At 33.7% G+C, this 20,734-nt stretch overlaps 1 protein-coding gene across 7 annotated transcripts in view; it reads right to left on the minus strand.

Moving 5' to 3' along the window:
- Nucleotides 1-20,734, minus strand: part of BLTP1 (bridge-like lipid transfer protein family member 1) — a 188,814-nt gene that overhangs the window by 158,636 nt on the left and 9,444 nt on the right. For all 7 annotated transcript variants that reach the window (XM_012784187.2, XM_076010638.1, XM_012784188.2 and 4 more), the window contains exons 3-8: nt 12,379-12,518; nt 10,180-10,296; nt 9,195-9,273; nt 7,757-7,821; nt 3,985-4,171; nt 170-251 (exon numbers count right to left, since the gene is read on the minus strand). In XM_012784187.2, coding sequence (XP_012639641.2) covers nt 170-251; nt 3,985-4,171; nt 7,757-7,821; nt 9,195-9,273; nt 10,180-10,296; nt 12,379-12,475 — 627 coding nt within the window. In that variant the 5' untranslated portion in view covers nt 12,476-12,518. The remainder of the gene's footprint in view (nt 1-169; nt 252-3,984; nt 4,172-7,756; nt 7,822-9,194; nt 9,274-10,179; nt 10,297-12,378; nt 12,519-20,734) is intronic.

Genomic DNA, 20,734 nt, shown 5'->3' on the forward strand with positions numbered 1-20,734 from the left:
CCTTAAAATAGTATCGATTTTAAAATAATTCTTTCACACTTTACAGAAATAGAAACTAAAAAACTGCACAAAATTTCTTTCTTTTCTTACATGAAAATTATATTTACAAAAATTAAAAAGTTCCATATTAGTAATCCACCAAACAGTAATTGTAGTAGAATTTACTTACTGTGCTCACATTGACCTTTATGACTGGAATAAGTGATCTCCAAGAAGACGTGGGGTCTTGAGATTCTGTTTTTACTTTAACTCTGACAAGAAAAAATAAAACTGACATGAATAAAAAATTTAACTTCAATACCAGAAGGCACAATTTACTTCCTTATAATAAACATTATTAATACCAGCTGTACCTTTCCAAATACATCTAGTGGCTACTCCAGTAAACAAAACAATGATCATCTGAGCGAATACTAATATTTCTAAATATGTCTTTTGGAATGCACTCTACGATATCAACTTTTTGATGGACAAGCTATAACAAAACTATGTTTTTAGAATTTCAAGTTTAAATGAGAAAACCATAAAAGTATGATACGCTGTCATTACGTCTACCATCACACCTATTACATTACCACACGACATTTTACAAGACAGCCAAAGTTATTATTAAAACACAAATGATCAAGGTACAGCTCACTTTGATGTTTTCTATTGTTTTATGCACTTCTGAAAACAAGCCAGTTGATATCCTTCCTTCCCACCCCCTACCACCTTGAGCCAAACTAATTTCCTCTCAAAAAAATGGAAATGTTAGGCCAAAAGTAAGAAAATTGGCCATACACAAAGTACACAAATTTTAAAAAATGAAAATATCATAGCAATTTACTAAATATTTCAGATGAAAAGCAAGGCATATTTCTTCAATAACCAGATGCCTCCTAAATCACACTTCTGAGGCCATCTCCACTAAGGTGTACCTCACTACTTTTCTACTTACCCTTCTTTCTCCAAAGTTTCCTGACTCAGTATGATCACTACTACAGTTAGAAATTTGGTTTTTTCCTCCTTATTTTTTTATGAAATGGCTAAATTGAGCTAATTAACATATACATTAACTCATATACTTATTTTTGTGAGGTGAACATACTTAAAAATATACTTTATTAGCAATTTTCAAGAAAGATACTGTTATTAACTAGAGTCGCCATGTTGTACAATGGATCTCTCATTCCTCCTGTCCAACTGAAATAATTCTAACTAAATAATTTGATATATTTTGACCAACATCTCCCTAACCACCTCCCGCCATCTCTAGTCCTTCGTAACCACCATTTTACTCTAATTCTATGAGTTCAACTTTTTGTACATTCCACATAAAAGTGAGAACATGTGGTATTCTCTTTCTGTGTCTGGCTTATTTTACTTCATTCATGTTATTGTAAATGACAAAATTTTCTTCTTTTTAAAGGCTAAATAGTATTTTGTTATGTATATATACATTTTCTTTATCCATTCATCTGTTGATGGGCACTTAGGTTGATTCCATATCTTGGCTACTGTGAATAGTGCTGTAATGAATATGGAGTGCAGATATCTCTTTGACATAATGATTTCATTTCCTAGGATTTCTAGGTCATATGGTAGTTCTATTTTTAATTTTTTGAAGAAACTCCATACTGTTTTTCATAATGGCTGTACTAATTAACATTGCCACCAACAGTATGTAAGGGTTCTCCTTTATCTACATCTAACACTTGTTAGTTCATTACTTCGATGTATTTCTATGCCAGCATTCTCTTCTCTCTTAAAAACAGGTATCCTCTTCAACCTCTGCTTGCTTCCTTTGCCTCAAAATCCTTCCTCCATCAATCAATATGAACAGCCCTACCCTTCACGTTAACAAGCACACACATGAAGAACAAACCACTTCCTTGGTTTACTAACTCCTAGAGTAAACATTTCAATTTCATTTTTCTATAAATGATGGGGCTAAGCAAAGTGGGAAAAGGAATTAAAACTATGACCTACGATTTCCTCAGCACTGACTTATTCCTAAGTCATTTTATTTAAGCATTCTTCCCTACCACTCTACAAAAGTATTCTCCAAGGATCTCCTAATAGTCAAATCTAATTGCCTTAAGATTTGGTCTTCTCTGCATTCTATAATAAAGGACATTACTTTATCACTGCCTTCTTGAAACTTTTTCTTTGGTTTTTTGATAGTTATTATTTTATTTCTCTGTCTGCCCATTCTCTCTTGCACTGTCACACTGTCAACCATATATGCCAGAGATGTGCCACAGTGCATCATTATTTTGGGGGGAAACAAAACTTTCTTTCCTTTTTGTCTCTTGTAAAGTTTTTTATAATCAAGTTACTTTTATTGATTATATTTAAGGTGTAGGATATGATGTTTTGATATACATTTACATAGTGAAATGATTACTATAGTAAAGCAAATTAAGATATCCATCGCCTTCTACTGTTCATTTTTTTTCCTTTTTGGTGGTAAGAGCACCTAAAATCTACTGTTTCAGGCATCCACTGGGGGTCCTGGAACATATCTCCTGCAAATAATGGGGGACTACTGTATTATTAACTATAGTATTCATGCTGTACATTGGATCTTTAGACCTGTTCATCCTACACTGTAAGTTTTTACCCACTGACCCATGCTACATCATTTTTAAGCATAAAATACAGTCATCAAGGTCAGAATAGTTATTTAAACTTTGGTGAATCACTTGATGAATGTTACCTAACCATTAAAAATATCGTTATCTGAAACAGATGTTTGGTATGTTAAAAAAAATAAATAAATAAAATAAATAAATAAATAAAAATATCGTTATCAACACTACAAAACATGTCAGAATGCTTACACTACTTATTAAGTTCTAAGAGTAAAATGCATGGTTCCAGTGTTATTAAAAGTTCAAAAAAGATAACTTCCAAGTCAGTATCTAAAATTTTGACCTCTTTTCCTCTCTTTTCCTGAGAGCTTCACATCTTTAACTGAGAGCAAAACAGTTTCATTTGGATATCTTTTAGTTACTCCAAGTTCACTGCAAACTCTAAAACTCAACTTATCTTTACCTTCAGAAGAGTTTCCCTCTAGCCCTACTATAATTTCTTTTGTTTATCCTTTCTCCACCCAACCACTACAGATAATCTCTATCAATAAGCCCATCTTCTTCATAGCATCTCTTATACTTTCCCTCACAGTCCTTTCTCAACTCCCTTGGGTCACACTTTGGCCACCAGCATTGTATCTCAACAAACTGTCTTCAGCTCTTTCTCATTTATTCTATACCAGTAGTCAGCAAACATTTTCTATAAAGGACTAGACAGCACATTTTTTAGGCTTTATTGTCCATATGGCTTCTGTTTCAACTATTCAACTTTGCCACTATAGCCAAAAGCAACCATAAACAATATATTAATATAAAGAAATGGGTGTGGCTATATCGCAATAAAACTTTATTTACAAAACAGGCAGTAGACTATTAATAGATTTATCCCATAGGTCCAAGTTTGCTGACCCTGTTACAGAATATTTTTAAAAATGAGAAAGACCTATATATACAGATATTTAAAGATCTTAAAGACATATTGCTGCATAAAAAGCAAACATGAGACCATACACATTGTTTAGAAACATACAAAATAAAATCTTACATTTGTATATGCACCTTAAATATGTGTATATATGTATACATGCATTCAACAGGATAAAAACAAAACTGCTGACAATAGTTATTATATTAATATGGAAGGAAGTAGGACTGATGACTGGGGGAGTGGGACTTTTTTTAGAATACATATTCTATATTATTTGAATTTTTAAAAACTATATATTTTATACAGAATATATTTTATACAGAATTTTTATAAAGAATATAATTATTTTATAGTTAAAAGGTTTTAGTTAATTTATAAAGAATTATTAGTGTGCATTTAGCTGAATAGTCCCAATGATATTCTAAGAAAGGCAAATGTTTAAATGCTAGAGATTAATAAAATTCAAGTATGCCATGGAACCTTTCAATTTTGGACTGGGTTCTTGTTCTTCCATTTTCCCGTGTTTTATCATCCTCTTTCTTGGGTGGAATTATTGTTGGCTCCAAACCAAACAATTCTTGAAGGCGTCCATAAAGATCCGAACGATTATATACATGAAATTCAAAGTCATTGACTGTGATGTATAACCTGGTTTCTGCCTTTGGATCTAAAGACACCAATTACAAAAAAAGTTTTTAGTCAACTTTTTAAGAACTTTAGTCAAAACTTTTTCCACAGTTAAATAATTCAAATGATGTATTTTAAAAGAGAATTCTATGATATAGAGAAGTATATTAAAATAAATACAAAACACTGGCAAAAGAAAGAAAAAGCTGAAGTCACTGTTATATTTCAAGTTAGCACTCTAAAAACAATCTGAATTTCTAGATTCTAGTTATATAGTGACAAAATTTAAAGATTTTCATGCTAAGAACAGTAAAGTAACATTTAAAGAGTAAAAGTAAAACTTTAATATAACTATAATTTTATACTGAAATATACATATTAAAGTGTTTAAAGTATGATGCATTTAAATATCACATTAGCATTAAAGTTCTGCATCATATAAACTAAAATTTCTCATAAACACTAATTTTTGGTTAAAACTATATAATACTACAAAGTTTTTATGAACTGTAGACTTCAAACGATCTTCTAAAATAAAAGACATAATTATATTACATATAAATATCAACAGTAATTAATGACTCCATCTATGAAGTGATGGGTAAGGCACTTGTTTCTATTGAGGAAGTAATCTAAATCAGTGCATCACATGTCAACCAAAGAGTGTTAGAAGAAAGGTACCATAGCAAACGCTTTCCTTCTGTTATCAAATGAAATCATGCATGCATTTTCTTTCTTTTTTATTTTCCAATAAGACTAAATTTATTCAATACCCTAGTAAAAGTTTTGATTATAGGCATCTAACAGTATAAAAAGTACAAAATAGATCTGTAGATTTCTAATATATTAATACAAAGTGCATGACTACATACAGTATATCCTACAGGCAAAGAGACATGGAAGGGAAAAAAGATGATTGTGGTTGAGGTCTAGTAATAAATAAATAAATAAATAAATACAGAAGCAGAGATGATCCATATTATAGTATATTCTACTACCAATACTGTAGCCAAAATGTACAAAAAAAATTTCAAAATAATTCAGGAGCATGATAATGGCTAGACTCTTATAATTCACCTCAAAGGCTGTAAGAGAGCCGAGCCAACTGTGTAGCCTGTGCATATCGTGGCTTGTAGCATGCAGATTTTTTCCAAAAGGAGGAAATATAAATTGCTTAGATTAAGAACTATAAAACTTAGGGTGTCCATAAAAAGTGGCTCACTCCTTATTATTATACTATCCAATTTTTAAAATCCAGTTTAAAAAATAAGCACTATGACATTAGAAGGCAGGCACATGCTCCCCCCTCATTATGAAAATAAGTATGTACTGGTGATATTTTTCTCCTGAACTTTTAGAAAAGAGGCAAGAAGAGTACTTTGGAACTACCCTCCTCTCCACTCCATATCTGTCTGACATAATCTTACTCACTATCATCAATGCATGCTGCTTAAGGAAGGGGGCACTCGAAACAGCCCTCCATGTACCATTCTGCCTCCTGACAAATGGGCAAAACCGTAAACATCATCAAACCATGACTCTGCTGGAACCATACCAAGTGGTCCATATGAAAGTTAGAAATTTTGAGGATGGTTTTTAGTATTTTTCCTCAACCTACCTCACTGCTCCTTCTATCCTTTAACTGTGGTTGTTTAAATGCATCTATTACACCAAATAGGTTTAGTAGCACCCATTTCCCTCTTTTTGTTTTAATCCCAGCTTAACACAATGATCAGTAAAGTGAATGCCAAAGAAATATCTGTTAAATAAAAATTCTTATCAAAAACTACTTTCATAAAACACTTAGGTCAATTACTCTAGACTTCATGTATGTATGTATTCTAGTGATGTGCAGTTCACTTTAAGCAGATGTAATAATATTTCATGACAAAATGAAGTAAATACTTCTCTCAAAAAAAAAAGTTACAAACAATTTAAGATTCTAGTCTGCAAGTCCACATTTCTAAGAAAATTCCAAAGGGGCAATCCCATTAAGCTTAGCTTTAAAACTTTCAGTTGCCTCTGAATATTGCAAATGTCTTCATTCCTCCCATAAGCTGCAATCAGTATTTATGGTAAGAATTTCCAAGGACCCATTTGGGCCACATTTGACAAGTCTGTTTTATAACATACAGAGCACTAGATGGGAAGTTAGCAGATCTAGGTTTTTGTTCTGGCTCTACAAATTACAGTCACGGGAATTTTTGTTTCATCATCTGCAAAATGAGGGGTTTTGAAAGCATTAGTTATTTCCAAATTGATGAGAGGTTTTGAGAAGATCAATTGTTTCCAAATTTTGTCCCTTGGAATTCTGGGGTAAATAGCATGGCGTAGGGGGTATTAGGTCAAATGGGCCTCCTCTACTTCCCAACCTCACTACCCCCACTACAGCTTCATCTGTTCACATGAACATCCCAAACACTAAAAATAATTTAGAATAAAATTTCTAACATAAATGTACAAAAAGGGATATTTTTCTTTTAAATCATAAACCAGCTCTATAAAAAAAGAAGATTTTTGTTTCAGCTCCACTGCAATCTTGTTAACAATATAGCTTATGTTAACTAAACATGTAAGAAAAAATAGAGCAAATCATTTAACAAATAGATTGCAAGATTAATAGAAATATCACATGTAGGGGAAAATATGCTCCTAAAGTAAATTTCTCTAAGGAACAAACTAGATAGACCTTACAAATGAAATTAAAGGTAGAAATATTGGGCCTTCTCAAAGTTGAGTGAATATGTAAAATGTTAGGAACAGAAAAGGACTTGGCTCTTAGGTATGACTTTTAGCCATGTCTGCAGTATAAGCAAGTAAGGTGTCATTATTTAAATGCCAGCTTTAAGGCTTACAGCCAAATAAAATATAAAAAATATAAAAGAATATTTCCCCCACAAATTTAACATTAGATAATAGTGTGAGTAGTGTAGATAATAGTGTAGATAATAGTGTTACTAAAATTTATAATTTATTCATATTTATGAAAAGGCAAAACTTAAAAGATTCTCAATGCACTAACATACTGAATACCTAAGAACAATTTTTTCCCTTGGTAATGCTTATAGCGGTGTTAAGAAAAGATGCTGGTTTAACAACTAATATTCAAAAATCACAAACTGGAGACGATTCATAACATGCTGCCATTCTAAATCACGGATGAGAAACTGCAAAAGGTCTATTTCAAACTCCCTCTGAATATTCTATTATATGATAAAACTTAGCCTCTGCTCAAACTTATCTAATGAATAATTCTAGCTGTTGGAATACTTTTTCTAAGACATGAAATTTGCCTGTTATTTTAATTTCTAATCATTCTGATTTCCTTAATTCTATAAACACCAAATACTAACCCATTCATGCCAGTCTCCTCAAGGAAGAGTATATCATGTATTGCATAAGAAAGGGAAAAGTTATGGGGGACAACGGAATGATAGCAAAAAGAAACAACACTAAATAACAGTTGAGTCCATAAAAAAATTGATTTTCAACCAAGCAATGATAAAAATCACAATTTTATAAACTCTGGAACTTTTAAAAAGTAAAATGTGAAACATTTAAACATCCATAAATGAAAATTCTGATTATATGAACATTTTAAACACATGAAAAAATGAAAACTCACCATGTTGCTTCTGCTTTGGGTTATACATTTTCCACCACCGAAAAATTATAAATCCATCTTGAATTCTAACAAGGTAGATTACAAAATGAGAACTTAAGTAATAATTTACTTAACTCATCTCTTAGTTATTATAAAAGGCAGGCAATTGATAATAAGGAAATACAGAAAACTGTGAAAAGGATACTAGTATACACAAACGCACATTTTTTGAGAACAAAGAATTAAAAAGTATGTTTCACAATCTTGGGAAAGATACTTTGCTTAGCTTTAAATTAGATTTTTTAGTTTATTTTTTAATTGACAAAGATTGTATATAGTTATCATGTACAACATATTTACTTGAAAGATTAGATTTGTCTAATTAGGTAAAATGTAAAGCTAAAAGACATTTAACAGGAAAATGAAGTCCTAACAGAGAAATTTTTTCCTTTGTAAATTATATTTTTTAAAACATAAAAATTATATAAACAATAAACCAAATCTTGAAAAGGGAATGTTAGCATACTAAACGAAAATTTTAAGATATTCTGGTCAGACAGAGTGGATCATGCCTGTAATCCCAGTACTCTGGAAGACCAAGGCAAGAGGACACTTGAGGCCAGTTCAAGACCCTGAGTAACAGAGTAAGATTCTGTCTCAAAAAAAAAGAAAAACATATTCCTTCATTTCTGTAAATGCTCTATCACCTCATATCCCAGAAAGAGGGATTTATAGTCTAATTTTTTACTTTTGATTTGGAAATAATTTTAGACTAGTATAGAAGTTGTCTCCTACTTAATGAGGTTTTAAATGAGGTATAAGTATTGCCAAACCTTAACATCTCTCAATTAATTCAAACTGAAATTCTATCTAAGTCACAAGTTTTAAGAAAAGCACAAAAGTAGAGTAAGCTTTTCTTTCATGGCTTACAGAAGAAGAAACACTTGAAACATCATTTCTTGTTATATTAAGATTTGTTTTTCCTTCTTAGAGTAAAATTAGAGTTGCTAACAGATGGTAAACAATTCCATAAACTTACTATGTCTAATAAGTCCTCTAATGGATCCTCATCCTCTAATGGATGAGGGCTATCAACAAACCTGAACCTTGTTGTATATAACAAATGACCACCATAAACTCTATGACAGAAATGGTCAGGTAATTTAATGGTTCAATTTCCCAACCAGAAATGAAATGAGATTATTCATTTCCATAAATTGCTATTTGATAAACTTTTTACCAATCTAATCCTTAGCTAAATTAATCCACTTACAAAAACATTTTAAAACATCAAATCACCAAGTATGCTTTGCTGGAAAAAAAAAAAACAATCCTTTTTATTTATGGCTTTATTTGAAGAAGCAAGTCATATTACATAAAATGTCATAACCAGAACATTTTTACAATATTTCAAAAGTGTGTTTAAGAGAAGTCCTTTTTTATTTATTTATTTTGTCACCTGATAGACATGTCTTCTGTAATATAATAGATTTCACGAACCATGACTTTTCCAGAAAGAACAGAGAAAGAGAAGGAACCTATTATAGGAAAACAAAACAAAACAATTGTTTTAATATATAGTAGAGCCCTTAAAGCTTAAAATAATCTTAGCATTCAATTTATTCAATAATTAAATTATCTCTTCCTGATATCCTTATTGCCTAATTTTCCATCATTCTTTCCCCAAAATAACAACAACAACAAAAAAAAGCTCGTATGGACTGAGCTTCTAAATAACTATATGAGGACATTAGTTTAAGTAGCCACTTCATATGGATAATTCCTTCATTTATGCATAGTGACTAATTCACCACTTTCCTCCATTAATTTTGGTGACTACAAAAACTAGCCATTGCCTCAAATTAATAGAAGACTACTTATGTCTGAGAGAAATTTTATTATGTCCACTAAGAGGTATTCAACTATAAAGCAGATTAGAATGGTTCTAATCTCTCACCTCTCCCCTGCTTTTTCCCACTGGTTTAGGGTTTTCCAAAGCACAGAGCTAACTAATACACTCTCCTATCTTCCTGCAAACCTCCCAGTTATAAGTAATATTATAACTTACTTATAAGTGGATGGGAAATCTGACTATGGTATTTAAGAGGTGAGACCTTTGGAAGTAATTAGAATTAAATGAGGTCATGAAGGTGGGCATTAATGGCTTTATAAAAGGAGAAAGAGATCTGAGCAAGCATGCTTAGCCCCCTCACCACACAATGCCCTGTGCCAACTCAGGACTCTGTAGACAATCCTCACCAGCAAGAAGGCAATCACCAGATGTGCCCCCTCAACCTTGGACTTCCTAGCTTCCAGAACTATAAGAAATAAGTTCCTTTTCTTTATAAATTACCTAGTCTCAGGTATTCAGTTATAGCATCAGAATATGGACTAAGACAACATGTCAAGATTATGTTGAAGAAACAATACAGTGTAACTCTTACCAATATGGATATAGCCATGCTTGTATAATCTGTTAAGAACCAGTGTTAAAATAAGACCAACATTCCGAGAATTATAATATGTGAGATAAATAATCCATCCACAGGACAAAATGGTAGCTGTTGGGAGAAAATGAATTCAGAAATGACAGGATTTATTTCTATATGGTAATCTGTCCTCTCCTAATATAATACCTGGAATTTTAAAACCAGAGGTGAACTATGCTATATCCAACTTTCTTCCTTTTCTTCACTCATTATCCAGAAAACCATAAATTCCAATCAGATCAATTAGAGCAATGTTTCAAGTATGTCTGCTTTCCTTTTTTTGGTTTCCTTTGTCACTACTTTGCACTGTTTTAGTTACTAAACAATGTAAACACAGTCCTGGAAGAGAAAGCCTATATTTTTCTAAATATTGTGAAACATATCCACCTTTATTAGGTCAAAAACTCATACACAAGTTCATCCCCAAGCTGTTTGCTGAAACAGGCTACAGCCACTTGAAAAAAAAACAAAAGTGATGATTTTTTAAATCAGAGAAAAGTCATTGCTTGTTAAATCAGCAATCTTTGCTTTAAAAAAGTAATAGAAAGGCCGGGCGCGGTGGCTCACGCCTGTAATCCTAGCACTCTGGGAGGCCGAGGCGGGCGGATTGCTCAAGGTCAGGAGTTCAAAACCAGCCTGAGCGAGACCCCGTCTCTACCATAAAAATAGAAAGAAATTAATTGGCCAATTAATATATATAATATAAAAATCAGCCGGGCATGGTGGCTCGTGCCTGTAGTCCCAGCTACTCGGGAGGCTGAGGCAGCAGGATCACTTGAGCCCAGGAGTTTGAGGTTGCTGTGAGCTAGGCTGACGCCACGGCACTCACTCTAGCCTAGGCAAGAAAGCGAGACTCTGTCTCAAAAAAAAAAAAAAAAAAAAAGTAATAGAAAGGAAGTTGGAATTTTAGTCTAAAGGCATATTAGATAGGCTACCTGATACTAGATATTTTGCTGTAATTAATAAGACAATAACTTACTTCTGAGCATCAATGAATATGCTCCAGTAAATTATATTCTAAATTTAACTATTTTCCATGAAAAGTTTATAGTCACCTATAAAATTAATATTCTAAAAAAACCCAGTTCATAAATATACATGATGCAAAACACAAGAAGGAAAACATTGTTTTTACAATAAATTTTCTCTTACTGATCCTTTTTAAAAGTATAGCTACTTCTAAATTATGAAAAATGTGAAAAAACTAAACGTGTAACCTTTTAGCAACATCACATTAAGTCCTTAACTTTTGAAAAAATTATGTAATACAGATAAAACAAAGAAGTCACTAAGAACCAAAATAAAATACATTTCTCAGGATAGCTTAGATTTATGATAAGAGCTCTGATGTAGCAAGTGCTATGATTTACCCACAAAAATTATTTCTAGGGCAGGTGCAGTGGCTCATGTGGTGGCTCACGTCTAGCACTCTGAGAGGCTGAGGCAGGAGGATCACTTGAGGTCAAGAGTTTAAGACCAGCCTGAGAAGGACAAGACACTGTCTCTACTAGAAAAAATTAGCCAGGCCAACTAAAAACAGAAAAAATTAGCTGGGCATCATGGCGCATGCCCATAGCCCCAGCTACTCAAGAGGCTGAGGCAAGAGGATCTCTTAAGCCCAGGAGTTTGAGGTTGCTGTGAGCTAGGCTGACATCACAGCACTCTAAACCAGGTGACAGAGTGAGATAGATAAAAAAAAAAAAAATTATTTCTACAAAAATTCTTTTGAAAAGTTATTTTGATGATAAGTCATTGTGTTTTAAGTTTAAAGTCTCACCTCCCCTAAGTCAGATAAGAAGGCAGCCTAAGAAAAAGTAAACAGCATTCCAAAACAGTTTCTAGAACAAATATTCAAGAAACATACATTAAAATGTTCTTGCCTAAAAATAAATAAATGGTACTATAAGTGTTCCAACTTCAGTCAACTACTGCTTAAAATCTCACAGTTGTTAATCCATACATAAAACACAATAAAGTTGTGGCGGCACCTGCCTGTAGTCCCAGCCACAGGGAAGGCTGAGGCAGGAGGATCACTTGAACTCAGGAGTTTGAAACAAGTCTGGGCAACACAGCAAGACCCTAGCTCTTAAAAAAGAAAGAAAAATACCCCACAACCACAATAAAGTAGAAGAAAATTTTTCTATTAATACTTACCAACAAGGAGCCAAACAACATTGGAATTGTGTTCTGTAAGAAAATCTTCTAATTGAGTGATACTGGGGACAATACTGTCATTCTTCCTTTGATCCATTGCTAAAGGTTTTCTAGAAAAGCTTCTGTTAGCTTCTAAAGACCTGAAAGAAGTCAAAGGTTAAATTCATAATCATAAATTTATAAAATTGCAAGAGAAATCATGTGAGAGGGGAAAAAGGTAAATTTAATTTTTAAAAAAAGTATAAATCACTTTCTGTTTCCTTCTATGACAAGAATGCAAAACCACAACAAACAACAAGAAAATACGTCTGCAATTCTACAAAAATGTTAAGACAATGGATCACATCTATAATGTCCTGATTTCACCATTATAAATATAAATACAGACTAAGGTTCAGTTACTATACTCTGGCTCAAAAGAAGGGGAATGTGATTATTCTTTAATCAAAAACATCTATCTCAACAATGAGAAGTAAGTATTAACCATCAACATTAAACAAATTCATCCAGACTTGTTCCAAAAATTACCACTTAATACTATTATATTTGTATATTAAATTTGATAAATCCCTTTTAACCTCTATCACTCTTATATATTTCCCATCATTCCATGGGGAAATAATCTTCCTAGTTCAGATGCACGCTAGGCAGAGTTTGGACAGTAAGCACATCTCCTACTATCAGATGCTCAAGATAAAGTACAATACACCATTGAACTGTGGCCAGACATGTGACAAATGTATGTATGTGCATATATATGTGTGTGTGTATAAACACACACTAGCAGAATGAGTATGAATATTTATATATACCAAGAATGAATAAAAAGGAACAAAAGTTTGCATTTTATGATCCAAGAAACAATAAAAATATTCCTCTGATAATACAGTAGTATCATATGACTAGCCCAACCTACCTAAAACAAAAGTATCTCATAATAAATTAGAAAGAGGAAAAGAGCTAGACTTAAGCACAAAGAGAGCTACATAGTTAATAATACTTTAAGACCAAATAGCATAGGTAATTTTTATAGAAAACTAGGAAAACAGTGAATTTTTTTCTAAATGTAAGAAGAATCTGTGAGGACAACTTTCTATTATAGTTGAAATTCAGTATATATGACTTGTCAACTATTTAAATATGTTTTCTGTTTACTCACAACTCTTATCTTTGAAGACCACAAAACAAGTTTAAAAACTGGATGAGACAACATTGCCAAAAACCATTTACAACAGATTACAATGTTTCATATTTTTACATTGTTGAAATCTTAGTACAGTTTAAGAGGCAAATTAAACAAACATCTGTTTAAAAAAATGAAGAGCTTAATAACAAAAAGTTTATTATTAATAATGATATGAAACCTAAAGGCAAAAGAGCTAGAGAAGATTACAAAAATTTTATTTTTTAATAATCATTTTATCACTTTTTTCTATAGTTTAAAAACTGAATAAAAAAATGTTCCCATATTTTTCAAAACTTTGAAAAATCTCTGCCAACCAGCAACTTAAAGTGTGGGGGCTAACTTTACAACATGAGCATCTTCTTTCTTCCATTTTTAGGTTTTAAATTAAAAAAATAAAATTTTAAAAAAAGAACAAACAACCCCATTAAAAAGTGGGCAAAAGACATGAACAGAAGTTTTTCAAAAAAAGATAGACAAATGGCCAAAAATCGCATGGAAAAAATAGTCAACATCACTACAACATCAAGGAAACATCAAGGAAATGCAAATTAAAATGAGATATCAATGAGATATCACATTACCCTGTCAGAATAGCTCTCATTAAAAAGCAAAAAAACAGAAGATTCTGACATGGATGCAGAGAGAAAGGTATGTTTATACACTGTTGGTGGGACTGCAGATTAGCACAATCTTTATGAAAAAACAGTATGGAGATTTCTCAAAGAAATAAAAATAGACATACCATTTGAGCCAGCAATCCTACTACTGGGTATCTACGCAAAGGAAAAGAAGTATTTTTATCGAAAAGACACTTGCACTCAAATGTTCACTGCAGCACAATTCACAATTGCAAGATGTGGAATCAACCTAAGCATCCATCAATTCATGAGTGGATTAACAAAACTTAGTATATATTATATATACCATGGAGTACTACTGAGCCACAAAAAGAAATGAATTAATGTCTTTTGCAGCAAGATGGATGGAACTAGAGACCTTTACCCTAAGTGAAGTATCTCAGGAATGAAAAAACAAACACCAGATGTACTTTCTAATAATTTGGAACTAATCAGTGGGCACACATGGGCACAGAGAGAAGTGATCAGAAATTGAAAAGGGACAGGGATAAAAACCTACCTAGCAGGTACAATGAACACTATTCATGTGATGGGCACACTAATAGCCCTCACTTAAGCATTATAAAAGCTATCCATGTAACAAAAACATGTGTATCCTCTTAATATTTTGAAATTAAAAAAAAGAAAAAATACTTCAAAGATAAAGGCACACCTATAAAAAGAAAGAAATTCTACCATTTGCAACATGGATGGGCCTGGAGGACATTATGCTAAGTGAAATAAGTCAGACACAGAAAGATAAATACTGCATGATATCATTTATCTGTGGAATCTAAAGTAGTCAAACAGAGAGAGTAGAAAGATGGCTGCCAGAGGCTGGGGCGAGGGGGAAATAAGGTAGTATTGATCAAAAGCTGCAAAGTTTCACTTATGCAAAATAAATAAGTTCTGGGGATCGACTGTAAAACATAGGGCTTATAATTAATAATAACGTATTATACACTTAAAACTTTGCTAAGAGGATAGATCTTAGCAAAAGACAGGGGAAACACAATGGGCAGGTGGAAAGTTTTTGAGGTGATGGATAAGTTTATGACATTGGTAGTGATGATCTGATGGTTTCACAGGTGTGTACTTATCTCCAACCACATCGAATTATATACATTAAATATCTACAGGTTTTTGCATGTCAATCATATCTCAGTAAAGTGGGTTTAAAAAAAGAATAAGTGCAGAATAAAGACATTTTTATATAAAAATAAAAAGATTGTCACCAGAAAATCTGTAAACATAAGAAATGTTAAGGGAAGTTTTTTTTTTAAGCTGAAAGAAAATGATACTATATGGAAACTCAAATGTGAGAAAAGAATGAAGGACAGGAAATATTAAGTATCTGGGTTAATAAAAATAAGTTTGTTTTCCTTTATTTCTCTTCATTTGTTTGTAATATATATAAATTGTTTAAAGCAAAAAAATAAAAAGAGAAAAATATTAATACTTTGAAAAAAACCTATAATCTAAAACCAAATATTCACATATTATATAATGGCTGTCATATTAAAAAATAACATGTGTACCTATTTTGTATTATTTTTTACCAATTAACAGATGTCTAGCCAGCACACCACTGAGGATAAAAAGACCGTGTGATTCCTAGGTTCCTAGGTGGTTCAATGAGGGATGTATTCTGGCATTCAGGTCTCCACATAAAAAGGGAATCTGTTTCTAACAAAACCCAACAGGAAGTGATCTATCCACCAAAATAGACCTCATCCAAAATCACCACCACCTACCACCATAACATCCCATAGTCAAAGATGACATAGAAAGAGGGTATTCATGCTATAAAGACAAAAAACTACAGTACCACACAGTTTTAACTAACATTTTCCCAAATACTAGATTAATGCAATGCCTTTAGGAGAAATCAACAAATAAAAGCTCAATATTTAAAAGAACATATTTTGAGCAAGCACAGAAGTAAAGGTCAAGACTTAATAAAGCCCCCAAAGTGGATATTCTATATAAAGAAAGCAAATCAAGGCAATGCTGGACACAGAGAACCCAAATGGAACCATGGCTTTATGCTCAGCCACATTAAGTGGTACATCGCTAATTCCTTAAGAGTGAGAAAGTGAAGACTGATATAACAATCTACTGCATAATCTTCATGGAGCAAATGATGGAATAAAAACAAATTGGTTGTTTCCTCTTCCTTACCCTTCCCGAACAGTTCAGGCATGCATCTGCAAGTGGAGAAGAGAGGGACAAGAGTCTCAGTGGCCTAGAACAGATATCAGAGCCTGCTATGGATAAATTAAGTATCACATGTGATGGAGAGGCTTGTGGAGCAGTGGCAGTACCTCAGGGTGCCAAAGCCAGAGTGAGATGAGGAGAGTACACTTGCAGAGAAGCCAGGCACAGGACGCTGAAGCCTGGGTGGAAGGAGAAGGGCATGTGCAGCAAGGGGAGAAGAAGCATCCAGCTTAAGGTCTCAGAGGCTGAGAGAAATGAGAGCCTGAGGAGCAAGAAGAGCATCTACACAGGAAGGCCAACTGGCACAGAGTGTCAGAACCCAAGAAGGTAGCACTAAACCCAAAAGTGGTAAGTAGAGCTTCCATGCAGGAGAGCAAGCTGAGTAGTGTGTTGTAGCGGGAGCAGGATAAGGAGGGAGATGACCCATGCAGAGTATGAGGGAGTGGGGTTAATCGCGTAAGTAAATATATTAAGGATAATGGGAGCCAAGTTTCTCACTGTTGGAGGATATATAAGGGAAGAAAATTAGAATGAACCCTGTGCTGATGGATAAGAACTGGAGGTATGGTTTTCAATATAAATGGATGCCGAAATAAACATAACTTGCCAGGCACGGTGGCTCACACCTATAATCCTAGCACTCTGGGAGGCCGAGGTGGGAGGATCGCTCAAGCTCAGGAGTTCAAAACCAGTCTGAGCAAGAGCGAGACCCCATCTCTACTAAAAATAGAAAGAAATTAATGGGCCAACTAAAATATATAGAAAAAATTAGCCAGGCATGGTGGCACATGCCTGTAGTCCCAGCTACTCGGGAAGCTGAGGCAGGGGGATCACCTAAGCCCAGGAGTCTGAGGTTGCTGTGAGCTAGGCTGACACCATGGCACTCTAGCCCGAGCAATAGGGTGAGAATCTGTCTCAGAAAAAAAAAAAAAAAAGAAAGAAACATAACTGTAAATGTGTATATATATGTACTATACAGTACGCATATGCCCATGTTCACTAACTGGTCCCGAGAGCAGCAATATCTCAATAAAAATGAGAAAACTTTGATTCTAAAAACCATTTTCAACTAAGAGGAACAGAGCCCCTTCAAGAAACGGCTGATTTGATAACTTTGGCAGAGAAAGTAAAGATGAGCCTTGTTTCCAGAAAGGAAAGAAGTACTCTAAGAATGATGAGAACATGTCAAAAGGACACACACCAGCTCCAATAGGCTCCTGCTAGCAAAATCTAAGACAGGCTAAGCATAAAAATAGGTGATAGTAATGGATCATAACCCATTTAATAAAGCAGCACTCTATGTGTCCATATCAATATAATTAATTAAATTTTGATGAGCAACAGAATAGTCATATCATCTCAAAATAATGCCCCCCTGAAATACTTATTTTAATGACAAAACGGGAAAAAGGGAACTTTCAGAAAGCTAAGTTAATTAAGTGGTCAAAGTAAAGACCATTAGTAATAGGATAAATCAAAACTGTGCGCCTCTTAACAGAAGAACATAGCCTCACTTCTGTGATATTTGTGCCAATGATGCACATAGCTTGAATCTAATCTAGCTTCTCTCTGATAGATGATCAAAATAGATTGTTTTATTCATCTTTTATCCACAATATCAATGACAGTGCCTTGAACACAGCCACTGTATACAAATGTATCATTTTTACATGGTATTTTTATCTATTATATAGGAAAGTACTGTATTCAAATGTATCATTTTACATGATATTTTTATCTATTCTATGGGAAAATAACAACTGAGTTGCGTGTTATCTTCATATACATCTTCATTCTTCCTTAAATCCATGGTATTCATTTCAAAGCTGCTATCTATCATTAGAAAAGAAATTGTGGCACTTATTTTAGTGAGGTATAAAGAAAAGCAAGAAAATATTAAGTAGCTTAATCAAACACAACACAAACCAGAGATTTATCAAAGTTCCTAATTTACCACCACTACTACTACCACCATTTTAAGAAACATCTTTCCATAAAAAGATTATTTTTCAAAATGAATTATCCATAAAATCTTATAAAATACTACATTCAAGCTATTTTATTTCTCCTCCCACTGGCATAAAGAAAATAAAATTATCTAATACCTAAGTCTGCATCAACAAACTTTTAGAAACAAAATTCCAAATCTTTATTTGGTCTTTCAAAAATGGAGGAAATCCTACAAATCAATATGAAAAATACAAATAATCTAACCGAAAAATGAGTAAAATGTATACACAGGCAATTCGCAAAGATGATAATTCACATCACCAGCAATTAGGAACAAACACCATTTGTCACACATCAGCGAAATAAATGGAAATTAAGACTCCAAACAACTATGTTGGCAGAGGTATGGGAAAACGGGTACACATACACAGTTGATAGGAGTAAAATGCTAGGCTCTGAGAGGAACAATTTACCAGATACTATTAGGTCATTAAAAATGAAATGTCCTATTTCGAATCAAACATGTACTTTATTGTATCCCAAACAAGAAGCAGTACAATTAATTAAAATATGCCCCTAAACTAGTAGCTTATTTATGCCAGCAGCAAAGAAGCCTAGAGAGTGAGTGGCAATGAAATCATGAAAGGCGTTTTCCACAGCTTGTTGAGAATTGAATATTTCTCCTTGCAAGAAGTGGTCCTAAGCCTGGAAGAAGTGGTAATCAGTTGGTGCAATGTCTAGTGAATATGGTGGACGACAGAGTTTTCAAGTCCAGCCTCCATAGTTTGAGCAGCACTGTTTTTTGTGTCATGTGGTCTTATAAGAGGATTGGCCTATCTCTACTGACCAATCTCAGCTGCTTATCACAAGCATCCTCCTCATTTCATCCAACTGGTTGCAGCAGACATCCACTGTCATCAATTGACCAGGCTTCATGAAGCTGCAGTGGATAATACCAGCACTGAACCACCAGACGCCTTTTCTTGATGAATATATAGTTTTGGACTGTATGTATTTTGGCACTTCATCTTTATCCAACCATTGTGCCAAATGCAATTGCAAAAAAGAATCCATTTTTCATTACACATAATAATACAGTGTAGAAATGATTTGCCTTTATGTCATGACAGCAAAGAAAGGCAAGCTTCAAGATTATTTCTCTTCTGACACTTGTTTAATTCATGCAGAACCCATCTATCCAGCTTCTTTACTTCGCCGATTTGTTTCAAATGGTCCGATATTGTTGGAATAATAACATCAAACCTTGTTGCCAATTCACACGTAGGTCGAGATAGATTTGCTTCCACTACGGTTTTCAGCTCATCATTATCCACGGTGGTCTCATTGGTCTCACGTTGCACACGAGGCTCATTTTCAAGATTAAAATCACCAGAACGGAACTTCTCAAAGCATCAATGCACTGTGCGTACATTAGCCACATCCTTTCCAAACACATCATTTATATTTGGAGCTGTCTGCTCCACATGGGTTCCACGATAGAACTCATATTTGAAAATAACATGAATTTTTGACTTATCCTTGATTTCACAAAAATTGCTCTACCAAAAAATTTGAAAGATAATCACAAGCCAAAACATGCATTTGAAAGACTGAAGGTATACCTTCGCAAGAAAAATAAAACTAGAAGCGTCAAAGTGAAATGTTAGAAATATCTATCAACTGTCAAATATAGTACTTAAGGAAATCAGACATTTCATACTTAATAGCCTAAATATAAAAACAATAAACGTGTATGTATATCTTCTGTCTTGGACGTTTCAATTCTAGAACTCTATTCCTCAAAAATACTTTTTCAGGCACAAAGATGTTTTTGTTTTTCTTTTTAATTTTTTGTTTCATATTATGGGGATACAAATATTGTTAGGGTTACATATATTGCCTCTATCATTCCTCCCCATGTCCCCCCACCCCCCCACCCCCCGCCTTACCAAAACATCAAGCATATCCTACTCTCAGGTGGTGCTCATCGCACCTATTTTGTAAGTGTAAATTCTTCCCCTCCTTCCCCCTCCCATTTGCCCACCACCTGATAAAAGTTTGTTTGTTTGTTTGTTTGTTTTTTCCCTTTTTTTGACCTTTGGGTTACACTGTATATCTTAGCCTTTCCCTTGGAAGGTTTAGATGTATTCCCTCTCCCCCCTCCCACTATGCTCACCACAACCCTAAGATGTGTATCTCTCCCTCCCCCAAACCCTAGTGGGCACTATCCCCATTTGAGCATCATAGTTTTAATCAGTCGGTACCAATTTGATGGAGAGTGGATGTGGAGCCCGTTTTCTTGATCTTGTGTCACCTCACTTTGGATAACGGGTTTAAGCTTAGTGCAGGATAGCATAAATGGTGCTAATTCACTGTCATTTCTTAG

Source organism: Microcebus murinus, chromosome 15 (assembly GCF_040939455.1).
Source record: "Microcebus murinus isolate Inina chromosome 15, M.murinus_Inina_mat1.0, whole genome shotgun sequence".
NCBI classification, from domain to species: domain Eukaryota; kingdom Metazoa; phylum Chordata; class Mammalia; order Primates; family Cheirogaleidae; genus Microcebus; species Microcebus murinus.